The sequence below is a fragment of the Podarcis liolepis genome (genome assembly GCF_965112155.1).
Source record: "Podarcis liolepis genome assembly, chromosome: 6".
Lineage (NCBI taxonomy): Eukaryota > Metazoa > Chordata > Lepidosauria > Squamata > Lacertidae > Podarcis > Podarcis liolepis.
Genome location: NC_139559.1, coordinates 62,030,365 through 62,053,012, shown reverse-complemented (window position 1 = coordinate 62,053,012; position 22,648 = coordinate 62,030,365). Strand labels below are relative to the sequence as shown.

The following is a 22,648-nucleotide window of genomic DNA, read 5'->3' as shown; positions in this document are numbered from 1 at the left end:
GGTTGCACTTCCTCTGAAGGAGCAGGCTCATAGCTTGGGGGTACTCTGCTATCGCTCAAGGTTCAGATGGCCTCAGTGGCCCAGCTACACCCCTATCTGGACACGGATAGCCTAACTACTGTTGTCTGTGCTCTGGTAAGCTCAAGGTTAGATTGCTGCAGTGTGTTATACATAGGGCTGCCTCTGAAGACAGTTCGGAAACTTCAGCTGATGCAGAATTCAGCAGCCAGAGCAGAACACTTTTAGCATATTACACTGATCCTGGTCCGACTGCACTGGCTACCAATTAGTTTCTGGGCCCAATTCAAAGTGCTGGTTTTGACCTGTGAAGCCTTAGGACAGCAAAACTTCAAGGACCGCCTCTTTCCTTATGAACCTACCTGGACCCTGAGATCATCTTCTGGGGCCCTTCTTCGTGTGCCTCCTCCTGGAGAGGTTCGGAGGGTGGCAGCACGAGAAAGGGACTCTAGCAACAGCCCCACCCCCCACCCCCCGCTTGCAGAACAATACGTCACTTTAAAAAAACACCACACACGCACACAGGGGGCTGGACAGACCGAAAACGTAGCGAAGGCTGAGGAAACTTCAGTGCGCCTGCGCTGGGCAACCCCCCGGCGCTTGCGCACTTGGCTCGGCGGACCTGGCTTGCTTCCTCAGTCAGCCGTCGGCGAGAGGAGCGGACGGGTTCAGTGGGTCTGTCGCCATCCTGCGTGGGCGGGAGCGGACCTCGACTCCCCTTGGGGTCGGAGCCTGGAAAGCCCCGCGTTTCTCCCCCACCCTCCTTGCTCTGGCTGGAGAGCCGGAGAGGAAAGTATGTGGGGCAGGGAGTGAACCCCTTTCGCCCAGGGAGGCGCCCATGGAAGCGGTGAGTACGTCGAGGGGCGCAGGGCGAGAAAGGAGCCCTCTTTTCCTCCTCCCCCGGGGCGCTGCGGGGTGAATGGCGTCCCCCCGGGGGGGGTGACTCTTCTTTTGCCATCTTAGAAGCCTGGCCCGCCCAGCTTGGGGGTCGCGCTTGCCCGTTTTGTGGAACAGGGCTCGGGGGCTCCTGCCCACAAAGCTCTCCCCCAGCCCCCGCGGTGCTTTTCCAAGGGTGGGGACTCAGCGCAAGAGGCGGGACCGCCTTGGGAAGGGGAAACCCGCCAGCCTCCCTCCCTCGGGAGAGTGGGGCAATGGCTGGAGCTCCCTGGAAGGGCTGCTGCTTTGGACGGTGCTTTCGATCCCCGGCGCCCTACAGGCAGGACTGGGGAAATTGAAACCCTCGAGAACTGCTGCTGCTGCCGGCCAGAGTAGGCGGCACCAAGCTCGGTGGGGAGTTGGTGGTGGCCGGACTAAGTGGTAGGCGGCTTCGGGGGGAGGGTGTCACGCAGAAGCCAAGAAATTCGACTGTTGGCCACCCCCAAATAAAAGAAATGGAGGCAGGATGACGGGTGGACTTGTTGCTGGGGATGTGTACGACGAGACCAGAGGTTTGCAGAAAAAGAGAAGAGAGAGAGGAGAAGCAAACCCGCTTCCTTCCCTTCTGCAGACATAGCCAGCTCGCGTGTACAAGTCGTCGTTGCGCTTTGGTGACAAACAACCAGAAGTGGAGATGGCTGACATCCTGTTTATAATCGCACCAGAGGTGGTCTGTGTTCTTGAGACAGCTTGGTGTTCATAGTGAGGGTTCTGTGTGTGTGTTTGCTCAGTTCTCGAAAACCACATGACTCCGTCCACACACAGGCTACTATAAGATTTCTTTAAAACCAGAAAAGAACTTGCAGCTGTTGCCGATCGCTGGGTTTTGTACGTTGAACTACAGCATTCGAAGAAGGGCACTAATAGTCCTTATCTTGAATCATGGCACGGCTTCTGAAGAAAGCTGTAGCATCAGGAAGTTCCCTGTTTACTGTTTTGTGTTTTGCTTGGGGGAGGGCCAGAGAAATGAAGCTGTCCTTCTAGGACAAATGGTGTGGGAAGGGGAGGAAAGAGGAACCGACACAGGCACAATTAGCAATGTTGCATAAGGACATTGACTTCGTGTGAAAGAACAGTTCTGTGTCATAGAGAAAAATAGTAGCAGTTGTTTTGCTAAACGTACTTTTAAAAAGCCTATTTTGAACTGCTCAGTCTACTGTGCTTTATGTATACATCTTAGTCTTCATGTTTTAGGAGTGGTAAAGCAGCAACATGAGTACAGAATGAGCTTGATGAACTTGCACCAGGTGAAACTTATTTGCACCAGGTGAAAAATGTGTTGCTGTTAATCAGCACTGATACTGGCTAAAATGTGACCAAAGCACAAACTGTTAGGCTCTTTAGGGTGATAGAGCCAGTTGTTACAGTGTTACAGTTTTGACAAAGTGAAGAAATATGGATGTGCCTCTTCTATGGCAATATAAAGCAACATTATGGATGAAATTACCGTAATAAAGTTAGGTAGTACCACTTTGTGCAATGGAAAACAGAATTTGAAATCATCTCTCCCCCTCCCTCATAACTAATGAGCTCACTATTTGGTCATCTTAAAAATACCTGAAATGGACTGTGCATTTCCACCTATTTTATATTCATGCATGTCACTGGGCATTTAGGATACTACTAAGCAAGCATTCATGCAATTGTGTTTGTAAGTCCCACTGGGTAGTGGTACTTCTTCCTGATGAGAGAGACAGACACATATTACTGGACTGCAGTCTTTTAAGCAGGCTGCTTGGCTTGTCAGGTGCAGAGATCAGGGGTTTAAAAGGAACTGTATTATGCTTTGGGTTTATTATTATTATTATTATTATTATTATTATTATTATTATTATTATATTTAAAGTATTACTATGCACCCATAAGTCTTCAAGGTGGGATGAATTAAGAATCTAAATGTAACTTGCCTGAAGCCCTTCCCTTCATAGGCAATAAGATTTATGGGGTAAGAGCATCAGTCTATTTCCCTTTAAAAGTAAACAGTTGCATGTTAGCTACAGTTGTTGGTAACTATGACTGCAGACAGTCCTATACATGCTTACCTGTAAGTCCCATTAAGCTCCATTCATTCCTATGATTGTTTACTTGGGATTTGTTGTCAAAATACTTTTTGTGTTTTGTGTTGTAGATTGCTGCCAAAAACACATTTCTTGTGAATTACCTAATTGTGGAAGCATGTGTAAGCAGTTTTTAAAAAACGACTCTTGATTTTAAAATATATGAATCGCAGTGTGGGCATCAGCGTATTCATTTTGCCCACATATGGAGAAAAGTAATGCATTTCTTTCTATTCTTTTTAAAGTGTACAGGAAACCACACCTTTTTAGCTGAAGCTGTTGCAGGTGTTATAGCAATGCAGGAGCCATGGTAGATCTCTGATGCTAAGTGGATTTGCGTGTGAAAGACTGTGTGTGAAAGTGTCCTATCTTGAATACTTGAAGGGACCAGAGGAGCCTATTATAATGAGTAGTTGTGCAGTGATAGACTAGAATAGGGTCTCGTGAAAAAAGATGAAACTGCTTAGGAATTTTCTTTGAATGTTTCTGTTACATAAATTGCCCAGATAAATAACTCTACGCTAGCTTATCTTCTATGTATTTTTATACAGCAGTTCAGCCTTCTCATGTCTTCTTTGCTTCATATGTAATACACTGATTTGTGTTGGGGGTTCTGATATAAAACCCCCATTAGAAAGCAAGTACCTTATACCATGGGACGCGGATGGCACTGTGGGTTAAACCACAGACCCTAGGGCTTGCCGATCAGAAGGTCAGTGGTTCGAATCCCCACGACGGGGTGAGTTCCCGTTGCTCAGTCCCTGCTCCTGCCAACCTGGCAGTTCGAAAGCACTTCAAAGTGCAAGTAGATAAATAGGTACCGCTCCGGCGGGAAGGTAAAACGGCGTTTCCATGTGCTGCTCTGGTTCGTCAGAAGCGGCTTAGTCATGTTGGCCACATGACCCGGAAGCTGTACGCCGGCTCCCTTGGCCAATAAAGCAAGATGAGCGCCGCAACCCCAGAGTCTGCCACGACTGGACCTAATGGTCAGGGGTCCCTTTACCTTTACCTTATACCGTGGATGTATTTCTACTTGTCCTTTATCAGCAAAAAATAAGGTGCTTCACGGGTACTTTAAGTAACTTTTTTTAGTGGTGAGACAAGTAGAGGAATGTAGGGCATACGTGTACCCCAAATGCTTCTGCCAGTAGGTCTTTCTCTAGATCTCACCATGTTATAGGGCAGGGTGGGGGGTGAGAAGGGAAGGGAAGACTGTACAGTGGTACCTTGGGTTACATAGGCTTCAGGTTACATACACTTCAGGTTACAGACTCCGCTAACCCAGAAATAGTACCTTGGGTTAAGAGCTTTGCTTCAAGATGAGAACAGAAATCGTGCTCCAGCAGCGGGAGGCCCCATTAACTAAAGTGGTGCTTCAGGTTAAGAACAGTTTCAGGTTAAGAACAGACCTCCGGAACGAATTAAGTACTCAAACCGAGGTACCACTGTATATGATGACAGAGACTTAAGATAGTATAAAAAAGGTAAAGGACCCCTGACAATTAAGTCCAGATTGGAATTGGAATTATGTAGAGTGCATTAGTGTGTGGCTAAACGAGACCTTTTGAACAAATATGATTATGATTTTCTGTAAAATATTGTTTAAAAATAGGCACCTGTGTTAAGGCAGACTTTATGCTTGTTCTTCATTATTGCACATGTGTGTGTGACTGTGTGTGTATGTGTGCATGCCATCACATCTCTTCACCTAAACATTTTGCTAATGTCTATGTGTGGGGAGGGGGATGCAGTTTCCTCTAGAAATGATGAACAACACTATGATCTTGGACCATATCTATATATAATTCTCTCTCAAAGGTCTCATACATGCACCCTTTGGGGGGAGTGGGTCATGTTACATTAAATATAATCAGCTTTCCCCCCTACATGTATTTTAGCAAATTCAGCATTTCTTCAGAGAAATAAAATCAAACCCCATCATTCAAAGGGGAAGTAGAAGCCAACTGGTGAAAAGTAGTGGTTAGGATGAGGAGAAGCAAAACTTTAAACAAAATAAACAGTTCTCTAACATCTGCATGTGGGTGAGGGAACAGGGTTAGCTACATCCCTAAAATATATCTGATGAGAGAGAGAGAATGAATTTTTCACTTGATGCCCTGAGAAGGTCTTCTTTTCCTTCTTAGGCAGTACAGAACTAGTTGGCTGTTGCATCTTGACACCTTTCAGGCCCCCATTTTCTTGATTTGCCCCATACCTTGCTATAAATCATGTGTGTGGGGCAGAGGAAGGATTCTCCTCCCTAGTCAGAAGAAATGCCTGGCCAATAGATAAGGATCCTAGAGGTACAGATATTTGACTAGACTGATCTTAAGGTTAGAACAGATCATCTGAATTCCAGAGTAGTTCTGACTCATGTGTCTCCTTATGTGTCACTTGAAAAAGACTCCATGTACTATGAAGGGCTGCTTTCCTTTCCCCACACTTCCTGGAAACAGGAAATCAGAGGTAGGAAACCTGTGGCTCTCTGGAAGTTGTTGGACTGCAAGTCCCATAATTCCTGACCATGCTGGCTGGGGCTGACTGGATCTGGTGTTCAGCAACATCTGGAAGATCACAGGTTCTCTGTCACTGATTTAAATCATGGTTATTTAACAACAGACCCAACACTTAGCCAGTGAGAATAGTTTTTGGAGGTAACTGAAAAGGATCCAGTGGTGGCCATACGTTATTGTCGGCCCTTGTGCAAAATATATTTTGCCCCAATCTTAATTTAGTTGGGTTATACAGCAGTAGCCAGTTGCATACCTTCTGATCAGAGATTAAACACTATGAGAAGAAATTTATTAAATACAAAGAACATATCTTCAGAATGTGTATAAATTATAGATGCACCTTTATACCTAATCTTAATTGGCATGATGGTTACACTATTTATTAATCTCCTTTTGCAAATGTGTCCGGGTGGTTTACAAGCATACCGTATAAACAGCTTAAATGGTTTTTAAAAGAGTACAGAAACTATGGAAGGTAGATGTTTGCTTTGTATTGTTTCCAAACCTTTGCATCCAGTTGAAAAACCTGGCCAAATTAAAATACAGTGGTACCTCGGGTTACATATGCTTCAGGTTACATATGCTTCAGGTTACAGACTCTGCTAACCCAGAAATAGTACCTTGGGTTAAGAACTTTGCTTCAGGATGAGAACACAAATCGTTCTCAGCAGCAGCAGCAGCAGCAGGAGAAGGCCCCATTAGCTAAAGTGGTGCTTCAGGTTAAGAACAGTTTCAGGTTAAGAACGGACCTCCGGAACGAATTAATTACCGTATTTTTCGCTCTATAACACGTACCCGACCATAACACGCACGTAGTTTTTAGAGGAAAATCCGTAGGCATGCCACCCGTAGGCATTTCCTCCATAACACGCACAGACATTTCCCCTTACTTTCTAGGAGGAAAAAAGTGAATGTTATGGTGCAAAAAATACGGTACTTAACCCGAGGTACCACTGTATCTTCAATAGTTTCTGGAAAGTACAGATAGCGGGTGCCTGTCTTATCTCAGCAGGGATGTGGTTTTATCCAACAGGGGCAACTATACTGATAGTCCTTCTCCGCATTACTGTGGAATAGGCTTCTGTCTTTTTTGAACTTGAAGGAGAAACTCTCCTGCAGAGTGCAGACGCCTACTGGGTATATAAGGGATGAAGTGGTCCTGAATTGTATAGGGCCTTGTTAGTAGCACAACCTTGATTGTGAAATGGATATAAATTGTATATTGATTCATTTATTTTGTGAATTAGTTTAATGCACATTTCTTACATACTGCCCTGGAATATGGGATATCTCAGTTCGTAGAGCATGAGACTGAATCTCAGGGCTGTGGGTTCTAGCTTCACATTGGGCAGAAGGTTCCTGCATTGCAGGGAGTTTGACAAGATTGACCCTCGTGGTCCCTTCCAACTCTACAATTCTATTATTTCAGTGAAGAAGTATTTTAAATATGCCTAAGTGTCATCTTTGTTCTTGAGCTTTCTGGTCAGTTTCGCCAAGATGACAAAAACTTTAGGAAAGAATGGGAAAAAATATATAATTTACTTAGGAGACCACTGTAAGCAGAGGAAAACATAAGCAGGATTTTAATAACACTTGTAATATAACAGTTACTATGGACAGATACAAAATTTGGACTGTGAAACAATATGCACTTGAAAATGATGACAAATAAGTCCAGAGATACAGAGAAATCTCAATGTGGGTATTTGGTGGTATTATAATTTTATGCTTGTAAAATGAAATAATTTTTTTAAAATAAATAAACAAGCAAGCAAGCAAGCAAGCAAATCTATGTTGGATATTCACCTTGCCCTGATGATAGGACAGTTTTTGGCATACATAATATTTGGCATACATAATATTTCATCTCAGAGGGACAGTAAGGTTTTCATTTCCCCTTTCCAAAATGAATGCTGCAGAAATGGTTAGTTCCTTGAGGATTTATGAATTTGATTGTTGCATGTTAGGAATAACATGCCTCATGCACATAAATACTTGATTTATTTAAGTCTGGGATGTAGAGATGGCAGGTTGTAACCCAACCAATTGGTTCTATGCTGGCCTTCAGTGTTTTTTATGTTTATGAGTTTTTCTTTTTTTAAAAATGTGGTTTTAATGCTTGTATTGATAATGTGCAGGCTTCTATTTTGATTGTGAGCTACTTTGAAAGAACCCCAGTCCTGAAAAGTGGCATAAAAGTCTTGTAATAAAAATTATCTGCTCTTGGTGGCCTTTGGTTAGAAGAGCAGGGTGCAAAAAATAATTGTTTGGTTTATTTATTTGCTTCCTTCCTCAAATCTGAACACTTCTTTAAAAGTGGTTGGGAAGATGAGTTGCAGCTATTCAGATTTACTAAGAAGTATTTGGGTAACAAGATAAAGATTCAGCTGTGAAGGAACTGGTTTCCCTTCCTGTCCACGGAAGTTAGCCGTGGAATCCTTTAATGTTTTCCTCCGTTAATATCCTTAAAAGAATTGTGTTTTTAGTGGCTGTCCTTGCAATCTTCTTCCAATAGTGAAATACCTCCATTAGCAGTACATAGATATTATAATGCTGTAAATTTTTCATGTTGGCCATAGATTTCTGTAAACACTACCTAATGCCCTAAAGCTGCCTTCCAACATTAATATTTCAAGATTAATTTTAAATTCCGGATTACATGTCATATTATTTTCAGTAGCTAAATTAAGCTACTGCTTACGGGCAAACAATTGCCATTATAATATTAAGTTCTTAATGTCTAACACATCTACTGCTTCAAGTAGAGGAATAATTATTCATCAGTATATCCAGTATATTACGCGCTTTTTCACACCATCCGAGGTTATTGGTCTTGCTTTAAGACAGCCTTTCTCAACCTGTGGGTCCCCATATGTTGTTGAACTACAACTCCCATCACCCCAGCTAGCAAGGCCAGAGCTCAGGGATGATGGGAGTTGTAGTCCAACAACATCTGGGGACCCACAGGTTGAGAACCGCTTGGAAGTTGAACGGAATCCATTCCGGAAATCTGTTTGACTTCCAAAACATTTGGAAACCAAAGCTCAGCTTCCGATTGGCTGCAGGAAGCTCCTGCAGCCAGTCGGAACCTGCGAAACCTACATCGGACATTCACAAACCGGAACACTCACTTCTGGGTTTGCAGCGTTCAGGAGCCAAGACTCACAAGGCGTTCGACTTCCGAGGTATGTGGAGCCAGACCCCAAATACTTTACAGTTGTCACTTGCTTTTAAATATACTTAGCCAACGAATATATATTAATAGTACACCATAGAGCAGGGGTTCCCAAAGTGCAGTCAGCTTTGTCCCTGTGGTCTACAGCATGGACCACAGAATTAAAAATTGTAAAGCAATTACAATGTGTGCATTACAATTGCTACAACAGCAGAAAAATCCTTAAGCAGCCCACCAAAACCCTCAGTAATATTCAAGCGGTCTGTGGCCAGTCTGGGGTGTTTGGGGATCATTGCCATAGAGGGCAGACAACAACAAGCCAAAGGACGCAGTGAGGTTCCACCCCCACCTGACACAAATCCCTGCAGCAGGTGGGGGAAGAAACGGCTCTTTGCACCCTGGCATGATTCTCCCAAAGCAGTAGAAATGATCGAGAGCATACAAGCTATTGTTTGTGTGGATCGTAAGTCTGGATTTCTGTTCTTTTCTTCTCCCATGATACAACTGTATTAAGTGTCTAGATAAATGGTATCATTTGCTGGATACTGAGTACTCAGCAACCAAGGTGAATATTGTGGATGACTATGTCCCACTGACTAGATTGTTGCTGAAGAGCTGCTTTTTAAAAAATAAAAATTAAAAAATCCTACTGAATACAAGAATATGAGGACAGCTTTGCAGTAAGTACTTATTGACTGGGCATTGATTGTTTTGGCCCCTAGAAGATTATTGCAAAAGAATTGCAGTCACTACTTTCTGTATTCCTGGAATAGTTGCTGTAATTGGAGACTAGAGTTAAGGGTTAAGTGTAGCATAAAAGCAGTTCTCAAAAGCAATAGTTTTGACTTGAGTTGAGGTTTTCGGGAAAGCTGTAGGATTTATTTTTCATCTTTAAATCTGTATTCTTCCTTGATAGTAGTTCTCACAAATGTTTCAGTGGTTCTGGTATAATCAATTTAATTTTGCTGTGAGACCTTATGGAGTGCAATACTAGGATGTACTAAAGGGGGTGTTAACATCATCATGTTCTGTGTTTGTAAAATAGGGGTGGTGTAGTGGTTAAGAGCAGTAGTCACGTAATCTGGGAAACCAGGTTCGCGTCTCCCCTCCTCCACATGCAGCTGCTGGGTGACCTTGGGCCAGTCACACTTCTGTGAAGTCTCTCAGCCCCACTCACCTCACAGAGTGTTTGTTGTGGGGGAGGAAGGGAAAGGAGAATGTTAGCCGCTTTGAGACTCCTTAAAGGGAGTGAAAGGCAGGATATCAAATCCAAACTCTTCTTCTTCTTCTTTCTCTCCATCCCTCAGGACTCTCCTTAGGCTACACCAGAGGTTTTTAAGCTTTTTGAGTCCACAGCTCCCTTGACCCAGCTACATTCTTTCTGCAGAACCTTGTGGGGCTCAGGTGCTGAGTTATGTCACCCCTTGCCTGAAGAGCTGGCAGCCTCTCACCCTTTTTCAAACACCTTCCATTGTGGAGTGTTCCCTCAGCCTCCTCTCCTCTCCTCTCCCCTCTACTTTCCTTGGGAGTCCTCCGGGCAACCGCAGCTGCCGCCCTGGTCTCTGAGCTCCCCCTTCTGCCCCAAAGAGAGGTGCCTCTTCACACTGCCCCACAGCGGCCTGGGAAGCATCCCTGGTCAATCCCAGAGGCACCATTTGCCTTGGAAGCTTATAGCCGGAGCTGCTGCAGCAACAAACAGCTGTGCAATCCTTTGGGAGGCAGAGACGTGAGAGGGAATCAGAGGAGGAAGGAAAGAGGGACAGGGGCCAGTGTTGCTCATGGCACCCTTGACTATCATTCAAGGCACCCCAGGGTGCCACGGCACACTGGTTGAAAACCACTCGGCTACACCATTTGTCCCAGGCCACACCCCTGCCAATCCTGCTTCACATTCTCAAATACTTTTGCCTACGATTGAAATGTAGCCATTGCTCCGCCTACTGATCCCACCACTTCTTAAATGTTGTTGTCCATGAGGACATGTGGCCCTCCAATGGAAAAAAGATTCCTTGCTGTTGTAAAATGATAACATGCGATGTTTGGAACATCAGTAGACATGGATGAGAGTTTTTGAAAAGTTGGCTTTGGCTCTGTATTTTAGCTCTATTGTAGACAGAATGGAAATCTCTCTCTCCCCACCTCAAATATATAGCCACTCTAGTTTAGAACATTTAGATGATTAAAGTATCGTATTTTTAGAGCTTTCCTAAAACCCTGTTCTGGTAAACTGAAAATTATCTTGGGCATTATTTTCCTGTAGTCTAAAATCTCAGGATTTGATACTATTTTTTTTCTCTTGTTCAGGGTTGAATAAATTCTGGATTATCTTGAAGTCACATCTATTTAACTGGCTTGGAATTTCAAACAGCTATATAAATGCCGGTATGTATTTTAATGTAATTATAGTGTTAGCAAATTTAAGACCAAACCACACACCATTTTCTAAAAAATCAGTTTAGTCCTTGTTTCCTGCCAGTCAATAGCATATGTGGTATTGTGGCAACTTAAAGATTCAGTTTTTTATAGTATAAGAATTGGTTAGCCAGAGCCCACTTTGTCAGTTGCTCAAAGTGGTACTTAGGTGGATAGGCATGTATGTCCTGAGTACAGAGAGAAAGTATTTTTTCTTCTTCAACGAAGTGAGATCACAAAGTCAAGCAGGAAACAATAGTGTGTGTCTTAATGCTATGCAGAGCACGACTGAATCCAGAATCCAGTTAGATTGATGCAACAACTTGTCCACAAGGGCGACCGCTTCTGAACTAGGGAGCCACTGGTGATACAGAGGTGGAGCATGATCTGTTAATTTCTGTGATGAGGGACAGTCCCAGAAGTTGTTGAGTCCAAATTCAGCAGTGTCAGATTTGTGGCGGTGTACTCGTTTTACTGTTGGAATACTATCTTGGTATTTACATCATTAGGAGTGTGTGTCCTGTTAGTAGTGGCTTATGCCATATGAGAGGGCATCTAAGTGGATGGTCCTGCAAACATAGAACCAGAATCAGAGCTTGAGAGGGTGTAGAGCAGAGGAGAAGCTACCATTTGACTTGCTCACTAGCAGCATTCTAAAATTGGCCCCTCTCCATTGATCAAGACCTGTACACTGGTCTTGGATCTATCAATAGCTGGAGCCACCTGTACAGCATTCAGCCCACTCGCTACCCTGCACCCCTGAATTGCCCATAGCTGGCTGCTGCAGTGAGGTATGTGGTATGTGGCACCCACCTTTGGAGGAAAGTACTATTTAAGTTTTAAAAACACTTTATAGAAACATGTACAGTGTCTACACACAGGAAACTGCATTAAGCCAACCATTTCACTAAGCAGGTGAAAGAGCAAAAGCAGTTCCAGATAAGATGACTTGCTGTGACAGTGCACTGAAACTTTTTTTATCCCAGGCCCAAAACAGAATAGCTGATGTTAATTGCAATTAAAATCAAGAAACTAATATTGACTGTCAGTCCCAACAAAAATGTTCGTGTCTTAAAAGCTGGATAGGATTCTTCGTTAGCACCTCACTGTTGCAAGAAAACTGTGTATCCAAAATTGACCATAGTTACTAGAGTCTTTATTTTTAATAGTTTTTTCTGGAGTTTTTTCTCACATTGGTGCCTATCCCCAGATGCCTACACAACCTTAGCTGCAAGACGAGAAGGAAACGGAAGTACAATCTCACTCTTCTGTGTACTGTTCTCTGGTTCTTCCCCTTTCATGTACCTGTATATAGTTTTTTAATGTGAGAGAAGACTGCAAAGCCATGGCTTTCTGTGCCAAACTGAGAAGTTCCAGGAAAAATGAAGTGAACACAGAAGCTCAAGAACCAGGCCTGGAAGTAGCATTCTATTTGCAAGAGAAGCCTTCTCTTAGGTATACGTCTGGCAGGTATACAGCAGAAGACCTCTGCATTGAAGCTGCCCGGAAATGCTGTGAGTTTTAGTTGTCTTCTATACTACTGTTTAACCTGAATGCCAATGCAGTTAGCTTAGTCTGCTGTAGCCTAGTGTCTGCTGAAATTCCCCAAATAGGTTTTTCTCCCCCTCCCCCCTTTAATCTTGTTTGTGGGCCTTCCGAACACACTTTCTCTGTAGGTGATTCCCTTGAGAAAACTAGAGTTTGTTTTCCCTTAATGGATTTAGAGTTGGCCAAGAATTCATGGCTTCACTGTGTTATCCAGTGAAAGATTGGGCCCTCTAGGATGCTGCCGCAAAAATAATCATAATATTTATGAAGCTTAGTAGCTTTATAAAAGCTTTTCAGTGTGACTTACGACTATACCATGCAACATATAAAAAACAAAATAAGTAAAAATGAAGCATAATATGAGGCACTCAAACCATGAACACAATCCCTCCAATCCTTAGCATTGGTTTAAACTACGACAGACAGTCCCCCAAAAGAAAATAGCACCAGTCGCCAACACTCAAACTCATTCTATTCCATTCTCAACTACCTTTTCTGGTTTAAATAGAATAATTTTCTGATTTATTTTTTTTTTAAATATCCCTTTAGATATTGTATTAGTCCCCCCCCTTTTCATTCATAATTATTAGTTTAACAAATTCTCAGTTTTGCCTCTGCTTGTGTGGACACCATGTATAAATGTGACCCACTAAGTCCTCCTTAATATGTCCTTTTTCCTAATGTGTCCTCTTCCGTCTTACCAAGGTGTGCACTGGTCACAATATTTAGTTTGTACTTTGCTTTGGAAAAAGCAACATTTGATCTGAAGCGATTCTGAGGCTGTCAGATTTGATTTAGGGTGCGGACCTGTATCCTGATACTGAAGAACAAAGCATCATGCCTCCCACACTCACTGTTATGGATATAGTTTTTTAAGTCCCTTTGACAGAAGTACAGTAGATGGATTTTTTTCCTGTGCAGACCAATATCCACCAAATTAAGGCGTTTTGTGCTGGATACCCTACTCCCCCCCCCCCCACAAAAAAGGGAACAGGCAATAACTTTGCTATATTTTGGTTGAATTGAATGATATTTGTAGGCATGGTAGTTCCTTCTGAGGGATTGCATCTTGTCAAATTTCAGAAGGGTAGTTGCAGTGGCATAATAATAATAATAATAATAATAATAATAATAATAATAATAATTTTTTATTTATACCCCACCCATCTCCAGCCACTCTGGGTAGCTTTCAACAGAATATTAAAATACAATAGTCTATTAAAAATAAAAAGCTTCCCTAAACAGAGCTGCCTTCATAAGGATGGTTTAATATCTCCTCTGTTCTTCTATTGAAAACTTATGTTAAAACAGTTCCCACTTCTCTCATGATTGCTAACATGCAAACAGGGCTGAAGTTTCTGTATTTGTTTTATCCAACTTTGTTGTCACAAGTGTCTAGTACTGTGTAAACGCCCCCCCCCCCCCCGATTGGCACACAGTGCTAACTGGCTGCTATTCACATGCAACGTGCCCTTTAGTTCTAGGTGTCTTGTGCTCTGCTCAGTTCCCTTCTTCAGATACACTCGTGCATGCACACGAAAGCTCATACCAAGAACTAACTTAGTTGGTCTTTAAGGTGCTACTGGAAGGAATTTTTTTATTTTGACTATGGCAGACCAACACGGCTACCTATCTGTAACTGCTCAGTTCCCGATCACCTATTTCTTTTTAAGGACTTGTGTGAATACATTTTTATAGTGCTTTTCCCCAAGCTGATGAACTTACATCATTTTCTTTTAACAGCTATATCTCCATTGTGCCACAACCTGTTTGCACTCTTTGACGAAAACACAAAGCTGTGGTATGCCCCGAATCACGTCTTCCAAATAGATGACAAAACTGTACTCCGAGTACATTATCGCATGAGGTACATGTAACAAGACTTTTATTCCATTGTTAAATCTTTTCAAATACCTGTGACTTTCTGTAGAATATGGTATTTAATTCAGTTTGCAACCAGTCCTCAGACTATAGCCTTGGATATCTCTTTCCAAGAGTCTGACTTGAAAGGTTTGGAAAGGTTTTAGTCTTACTGCTTGTGACACAAAATGAATTCATTGTAACTTTTGTTATTTGATTGTTGCCTTGAGTTTCCAGGGGTGTTGAGAGAAGATTAGGTATGAGTTCAATGAATAGCTAAGCCAGGCATAAAGTCATAATTATTTGGTTTGATGTAGTCTTACAATTAGGGTTGCCATATTTCAAACACTGGCAATCTGGACAGAGCTCCCCTCCCCCTAGTTGTTCAGCTTTTTTTTTTCCAAAATCACTTTAAAAAATGCTGGTTTTGAACTATTTTTTATGAAAAATTGACAAAAATGGCACTGCTGACATACACCCAAATTTTCATGGACATTCTGCCAATTTCCACTCAGACACTGCTGCCAACCTCAGTATTCAGGATATGTCTGGAAAATTCCAGACGTATGTCAACCCTACTTACTACAGGAGGACCTGAACTTCTTTTAGTCTCTGTATATAAGAATTTAAACTTATATGAACTGTGGGTTTCTTGAAACGTGGTCTTCGAGGTAAGGTTGATCTTCGACTGCCTTTGGAACAATTGTTACAGCATTTTGTAGCCTGCAAAAGTGTATTCTTTGAACCCTGGCGGGGTTGTCTTATTTAGCACAAAGAGAAATTGGCTACAGTCCAAAAAACAGCAAAGTAAAAACAGACACAAGATACAAGATTGGATTGTGTATGTGTTAAGGAGCAAAAAAGCAAATTAATGGCCGCTTTCTCATATTAATTTCCACACACCCTTTTTAGGATGGTTTGTATTTCCAGGCTACATAAAGTAAAGCAATGGGATGGATGAGAAGGTATATCTGCTGATCTGATGGAGATGTGGCCATTCCCAGACTCATGCATCATTTTTTACCTAAAAGGCGCATAGATATAGATAAAGATAGTATGTGTACACACACACACACACACACGGTCTAATTTTCTAGCTTTTAATTCCTAAGCATACATATTATACCACCCACCTCCCAGCTCTAATTTAGTTGATCTTTATCATCAGAATCCTCCTTTATTACTTGTATTTCACAAAACCTAAAGCCACCTAGTAAGTTCATGGGGAGGATTTGAACTGTGGACTTTCCAGTATACAGCTCACTCTTGCCCACTCTGCTCCAGAGATCCATGCGAACAGGATAGCACCACCTGTTTATCAGAATGCTCTTTTAAATTTACTCTGTTTTCATCGCTTCAGTGACAGTATTGTTAGTGGCACAATTAAACTAAACAGTACTGTACCAGATATTAAATATGGTAAATTGGATTCACCCCCCCCAAGGTCACAAACCTATTGGGTGGAGTTTAATGTTCTGTTTTGCCCAACCTTGTGTGGTCATTACTCTGAGTGATACTGGTGCCTAGCAGGAAGTAGTTGCTGGGATTAAGTCACGTTAAGGGGACATTCTGTGTTAAGAAGGTTATACGGCCATCACTGGCTTGGGCTGCACAAGGAAGTTGGGGGGGGGGCTTGGAAGGGAGCAGTAGAAGGGATTAGGTAGGTCAGCTGCAGATGGCTTTGCTAATCTTAAATTAGCAGCTTCAACTTGAGTGGTTATGAGCGAATTGCCGTTCCTATTAGCTGAATTTTATTTTTGTTGACCAGGTTCTATTTTGGTATTTGCTGAGTCCTTATTTTCCAGTCTTATATTAAAAAGGTTAAATTTTGCACATGACATCACATAGTTTCCTTAAGTCCCGTTCTTTACTTCCTCAAGGTTTTACTTTACTAATTGGCATGGTACAAATGAAAGCGAACCCCCGGTCTGGCGACATTCTCCAAAGAAATCAAAGAGTGCTTATGAGAAGAAACTAGCACAAGAAGGAACACCTCTACTTGATGCAAGTTCACTAGAATATATCTTTGCACAGGTAAGTTAGAGGGTGAATTTATGTTTGGTGGTATAGCAGCAGCATCCTTTTAAAAAAATATATCAATACAATTTTATCTTTGTTTCTTCAGAAGGTGGTAGGTCTCATGACCATGTTCATGACCTGATTGATTATTTTTAAAATGATCCATATCAAATCCAATTTAAGTTCTCCATTCGTACACTGTCTAAATGCAGTAGTGGTTAGTGGAGTGCTGTGGGCCACTGGTGCTTGCCCAAGGGTAAGAGCACATGGAGCTTGGCCCAGTGTTGTGCATGGCAGTGGAGCCAATCTGATGCTTCCCACCTTCACATGCTGCACATTGAGCTCCCTGCACCTTGCCTCTCCCTCTCAGTAAATGCCAGTGACACACTGTAGTGGGAAGCAGGGGGAGCCATGTTGCTCCACCCACCCCACTGGCCGCTACTGACTAAATATTTGACAATTTTTTTTTAATAGATTCATTTAAATTTTATATTTCTTTAGATGCACATCTGCAGAAATGTTACCTATAGATAATGCGATATAAGTAAATTAGGTTTGTGAACCTTTTTGCATCTTACACCTAGGCCTCTTGATCCTATATGTGTTAACTATTTATTTTTTGTCGTGAAGAAGTGGCCTTGCCCGTTTGCTGATTCAAGCTTTAAAATGTTTCACATAGTTTTCTTCATGAGTTTCTGGTGGTTGAAATGATACAGCCATGCCTTTAGCTAAAAACAGGTTTCTCCCGCTTTCTGATTAGGGACAAAATGATTTGATAAGGTGCTTTGCACCTGTTCGGGATCCGAAAAATGACCAGGAGATTAATGAAATTGAAAATGAGTGTCTGGGGATGGCTGTGCTTGCAATCTCACACCATGCACTTAAAAAAGACCTGAAGTTGCCAGATGTTTCCAGAGACTTCAGGTGAGTCGGAATTTTTATTTTTAAAAAGTTTTTATGAAGTTGAAGGCATTCATAGTACAAATGTGCCATAGCGGTTCCTGAACCTTTATTGGTGTGAACTGTAATGACTTAAGTTGTCACTGAACTCAAAGCATTTTAATGGTGTGTCTCTCAGTAGTTGATGTGATTGAATTCTTGCCTTCTCCCCTCAGAATCCCAGACACAGTTCCACACCACTCAGTTGTCTCCTGTTGTTAGCAAAGCAACAGTATGTGCCTGTGTTGTCTTGCTGATATTGCATGACTACAAGAGAGTAGTTTAGCCAGGGCTTTGCTGACTTGGAAATCTTCAGCCTGGTCTCAACTGTATCAATCAAGTAGCACATTTCTGCAGTTACCAGAAGCATTACCTTCTCCCTTTAGCTCCATTTATTTCACAGTTCCTTATTACTGTTGTCCAGAACACTGCTTTTATTAGCTAGTCATGACTAATACGGTAGCAGTTGGGGCCAGGTAAACTCTCTGACTTGTTCTTAAGAGCTCCTTTATATCCCCAGAAGCATTAGCCATGGTCAAGGGAAGGTGTTCTGTTGCTGTTCCATCTGGACATGTGATTCAGGAAGGTCGTCTGTCTCTTGCTCGGCACATTTTGTGTAGAGTGTGGCAGTTGACCAAGCTATATGGTTCTTAATTGTATTTTTATTGCTGCTAATCTTCATTGCCAACAGCCATAGACCACCACAATTCAATACATAAAGAAATAGAAACAAATCGAATATACTTCATCAAGCAAAACATATATTCCATCAAGTCTGCAGTAACCATGCAGACCTGACCGATAAACTGCAATACAATATAAGAAATAAAAGAAGCGATACAAATATAACTAAAAATAACATGAATATTCAGTGCAGTGGTTGTGCTGTCTCCCATCTTCAACCACAAATCCACACACAGAGACTGCAGACCTCCGGAATAAATCTTGTCAAACCCTGATGGTCTTCAGATCACAATTTGGGAATGCCTACTATAGATCAGGGTTTCCTAACCAGCTGTTTTTGGACTACAGTTCCCATCATCCCTGACCACTAGGGCCCTGCAATCTGGGTATGATGGGAGTTGTAGTCCAAAAACAGCTGGAGACCCAAGTTAGGGAAACCGTGCCTTCTGTCAGTGGTGGACACATCAAAGGATATCAACCCTCTATTTCAAGGAGAGGTTTCTGAGCCGGAAGGAGAATAAATTGAACCATATATCTTTAAATACATTGCACTCATAAACAACAAATATGCTTTTATGTGTTTATGTATTTGTATTCAGTATTTTTATCTGATATTTTGAAGGGTTTTTTGTTTCTCTATACATTGTTTTTCTTGAAATATCCCCTTGGGCAGCTTAGAATAAATGAAAATTGACAGAAACAATGAATATGCATCTCTTCCCCACCCCTTCCCAGCTATAAACGGTATATTCCCGAAAGCCTGAGCAAGACCATAAGACAGAGGAACATCTTAACCAGAACACGGATAAACAATGTTTTCAAGGATTTCCTTAAGGAATTTAACAAGAAGACCATTTGCGACAGCAGCGTTTCTCCGCATGATCTGAAGGTGAAATACTTGGCGACATTGGAAACGTTAACGCAACATTTTGGTGCAGAAATACTCGAGACTGCCTCGTTGCTGATTTCATCAGAGAACGAGAAGATCTTTGACACGGGTTACTCCGAGATCATCCCATGTTATCAAGTGATGGTAACAGGCAATAATGGAATCCAGTGGCGGCTGAAACCAATTGTAAGTATCCTGATGGGCATAAGTGCCAGTTCCATTGCCTAGCTAAAAGTCCTTGCGCTAGAGGAATTGTTTTGTTGCATTTCACCTATTTATTTAAATAACATCTGTACAGCATTGTTAATTTCAGAAACAGCTATAATCAGGAATCTCATAGGTAAACCACCCAGCCTCTGAGGTCATGAAAGTTGCTTCCAGTCGGTAGCTATGGCTTAGATGTGTTTACTTATTTATAAACACACTTTGTACTGGTAGAAGTGTCTTCTTAAATAAGGTTTCATTAGAACAAGACTGTACAACAGAAGGAAGTTCAAACAATGGACAGAGATCTTTTCAGTTATAGGACTTTTGAACTCTGTTTTATGGGTGTGAGATGATCAAGAATGAATGAAGGAGCAGGTGTTTGCATTGCAAACCTGCTCATATCATGGTTCAATACTAATGGGAAGTCTTGCACTTCTAAAGCCTCATTTGGGGCTCATTCCACTTGCCACACCATTTTCTCCTGGGAAAACCCAGTGTTTGCTGTTGAATTGGAACAAATTGTTTTTCTGTAGATTGATGTTTGTTCCGATTCTGTGGTAAACAGTGGGTTTTCCTTGGGACAAATGAAAAACTGCTTGGACCCATGCTTTCTAGTTACGGGACAAGCAGAAATGCGGACAAGCCCTGTAATTCAATTATAATTGAAGAAATATAAAACTTCCTTTTTGTAGGCCAACACAATTGCCTGCAATTAATTTGATTTCACTTTTATCATTCAGTGTTCTTTTATGTCTTTTCTGTGCAAGCACACGGCACAACACACAGTTCCAGAACTGTTCGGGTTCAGGGTTCTTTTATCTTTCTGCCCCTAATCTACATGTGTTTATGTCACACAGGTTACACAGAGCGAGAGAGAGAAACACAAAACAAAGAGGAAAAGATCAGATGGCAAAGCGAAGAAAAACGAAGAAAAAAGTAAGAGAGAAGAATGGAATAGTTTTTGTTACTTTCCCGAAATTACTCACCTTGTGATCAAGGAATCCACGGTCTGCATTTACAAGCAAGATAACAAAAGGATGGTAAGAGCTCTAGATCCCATTACACATGTTCATACACTTTTAAATTCTGTGCAAATGATAACAAAATTACCATTCCTTAATTCTATGCCCTTTGGTAGAAAATCAAGTGTTGCACTAAGGTTATTCTATCAGTGTAAATTATTAACAAGACAATTTTAGCATGTGACAAGGCTCATCTTACCTTTTTTGGAGTAGCCTGCTGAACTTTATTTGAAATTGGAACTTTGTCCTATTTACACTGTCATCAAAGGACTGGAAAATACGTGAGACTCATCTAGCTCATATATATGCAAGGTGTTGCAAAAGTACTGACAGAAACCCAACTGTGTATTGTTAATTAAGGTAGCAATATATCCTATGCAAATTGTTTGTGCATACAAGATCTTCTTCCCAATACTGGGAAGCTGTGTCTAAGGTTCATAGATCTGAATCCAGAGAAGGCTGAACGTTTTTGTGGGAAAATGCCAAGATCTAGAGGAGGTGTTTCCTTTTTAATGGGTCTTCAGTTTATCCTCCTCAGAGCAGGTGCTATGGATTTAAGCTGAAGATCCATTTAAATAAATAAATAAATAAATAAATAAATATTTTAGTTCCTCTCAAGTCCACTGTGTATGATAGATACACATTTTACAAACTTTAAAATTCTAAGCAAACAAATGGATTCCTAAATGTTGATTACTCTTGTTTCTTAATTGAAGAGGAATAATTCTTCATGAAATTACTTTTCTGCTCTAGGAATTCAAGCTGTCTACGTGTGAGGAAGCTTTGTCATTTGCCGCTTTGATAGATGGGTATTTCAGGCTTACTGCAGATGCCCACCATTATCTCTGCACTGATGTTGCGCCGCCCTTGATAAAACACAACATTAAAAATGGCTGCCATGGTCCAATATGGTTAGTTGATATCCTTCAAATACTATACTTTGTAAAGTTTTGTTCACATAAACAACATGCACGTTATTTCTTGCCAATGCTACTTTGGACTCTGCAAAGTAAACGGTTACATTGAAGTGAAGGAACTGATAACAGCTTCAGCTGCTAAAGTTGTTCTTAAAGTACTGTATTTTTTGCTCTATAAGACTCACTTTTTCCCTCCTAAAAAGTAAGGGGAAATGTGTGTGCGTCTTATGGAGCGAATGCAGGCTGCACAGCTATCCCAGAAGCCAGAACATCAAGAGGGATTGCTGCTTTCACTGTGCAGCGATCCCTCTTGCTGTTCTGGCTTCTGAGATTCAGAATATTTTTTTTCTTGTTTTCCTCCTCCAAAAACTAGGTGCGTCTTGTGGTCTGGTGCATCTTATAGAGTGAAAAATATGGTATTCCCTTCCCACATTCAGTGCCACTGGTTAACTTAATAATATTATGAACATCTAGAGAAGATACCTCCATATGGTGGTACTTGTGAATAAGCATAGTATTCTTGGTTGCGGAATGCTTTCTATGTGTTTAATAAGGATTTTGCAACTTTTTGCAACTTGTGGGAACTGTATCTAAAGAAAAGATAGTAGTAGTAGATTGTTCTTCTTTTTGAAACAACTTACCTCTTGGATACTTTGTTCAGTAATCTTAAAAAAGTTTGTTTAAAAAAACAAATGTTAAGAAATATGAGTCACAGTCCAAAATTTGAACCTGCTCTTAAACTGCTATTTACAGAATCTCCAAACTTTTAAGGTCATGAAAACTGAACTTCATATTCTGAACTTCTCACTCTTACTTTTATTTGGAATTCCCGATGGCCCCTACCTGAAATGTCTATGCTGTAGTTATCCCATATTTTTTAAAAAATTGGCTGAGTTTTGCTACATGACACTTGCTTTCAAGAGGCTTTTGAGTATAACTGCTCATTTTTGAACACTTCCAGCACAGATTATGCGATCAACAAGCTGAAGCAAGAAGGAAATGAGGAGGGGATGTATGTCCTGAGGTGGAGCTGTACAGATTTCCATAACATCCTCATGACTGTTATATGTAGTGAATACTCACAGGTACGATAAGAGTTATCATTTATATGCCCAATAGCTTTAGCTGTAAAGACTGTACTTTGATCTATAAAAAATAATTTATGGATTTAGGATTGAGAAAAGTCTTGCCTTTGCTAGTTTTGTATGCTCATGAGACTCCAGCACAAGTGTGACATTTTGTTCCCACTTATTTCTGAGAGAGCCTGCAAGCTGAAACTAGCTGAGTCTATTTCTGCATGTGACAAATTTAAGCAGACTCCATACTATGTACCATTCTGCTATCTGGAAGGTAAACTAGAGACAGGGAGTGGTTGATTAAATAATAAGGTGTGGCGGTCCCTTCTCATCTGTAGTATTTCTACTACCAGTTGGAATGTGATCTATGTGTATC

General features: G+C 41.4%; 1 protein-coding gene across 1 annotated transcript in view; it reads left to right on the top strand.

Annotated features, from left to right (window-relative positions):
- Positions 1–558: 558 nt before the first annotated feature.
- JAK1 (Janus kinase 1) overlaps positions 559–22,648 on the top strand; it is a 35,313-nt gene continuing 13,223 nt past the window's right edge. The window contains exons 1-10 of the mRNA XM_083510257.1: positions 559–865; positions 11,004–11,081; positions 12,427–12,625; positions 14,403–14,526; positions 16,400–16,553; positions 17,299–17,462; positions 18,897–19,236; positions 20,115–20,297; positions 21,033–21,190; positions 22,158–22,281. Of these exons, the coding sequence (XP_083366383.1) occupies positions 11,076–11,081; positions 12,427–12,625; positions 14,403–14,526; positions 16,400–16,553; positions 17,299–17,462; positions 18,897–19,236; positions 20,115–20,297; positions 21,033–21,190; positions 22,158–22,281 (1,452 nt within the window). The 5' untranslated portion in view covers positions 559–865; positions 11,004–11,075. The remainder of the gene's footprint in view (positions 866–11,003; positions 11,082–12,426; positions 12,626–14,402; positions 14,527–16,399; positions 16,554–17,298; positions 17,463–18,896; positions 19,237–20,114; positions 20,298–21,032; positions 21,191–22,157; positions 22,282–22,648) is intronic.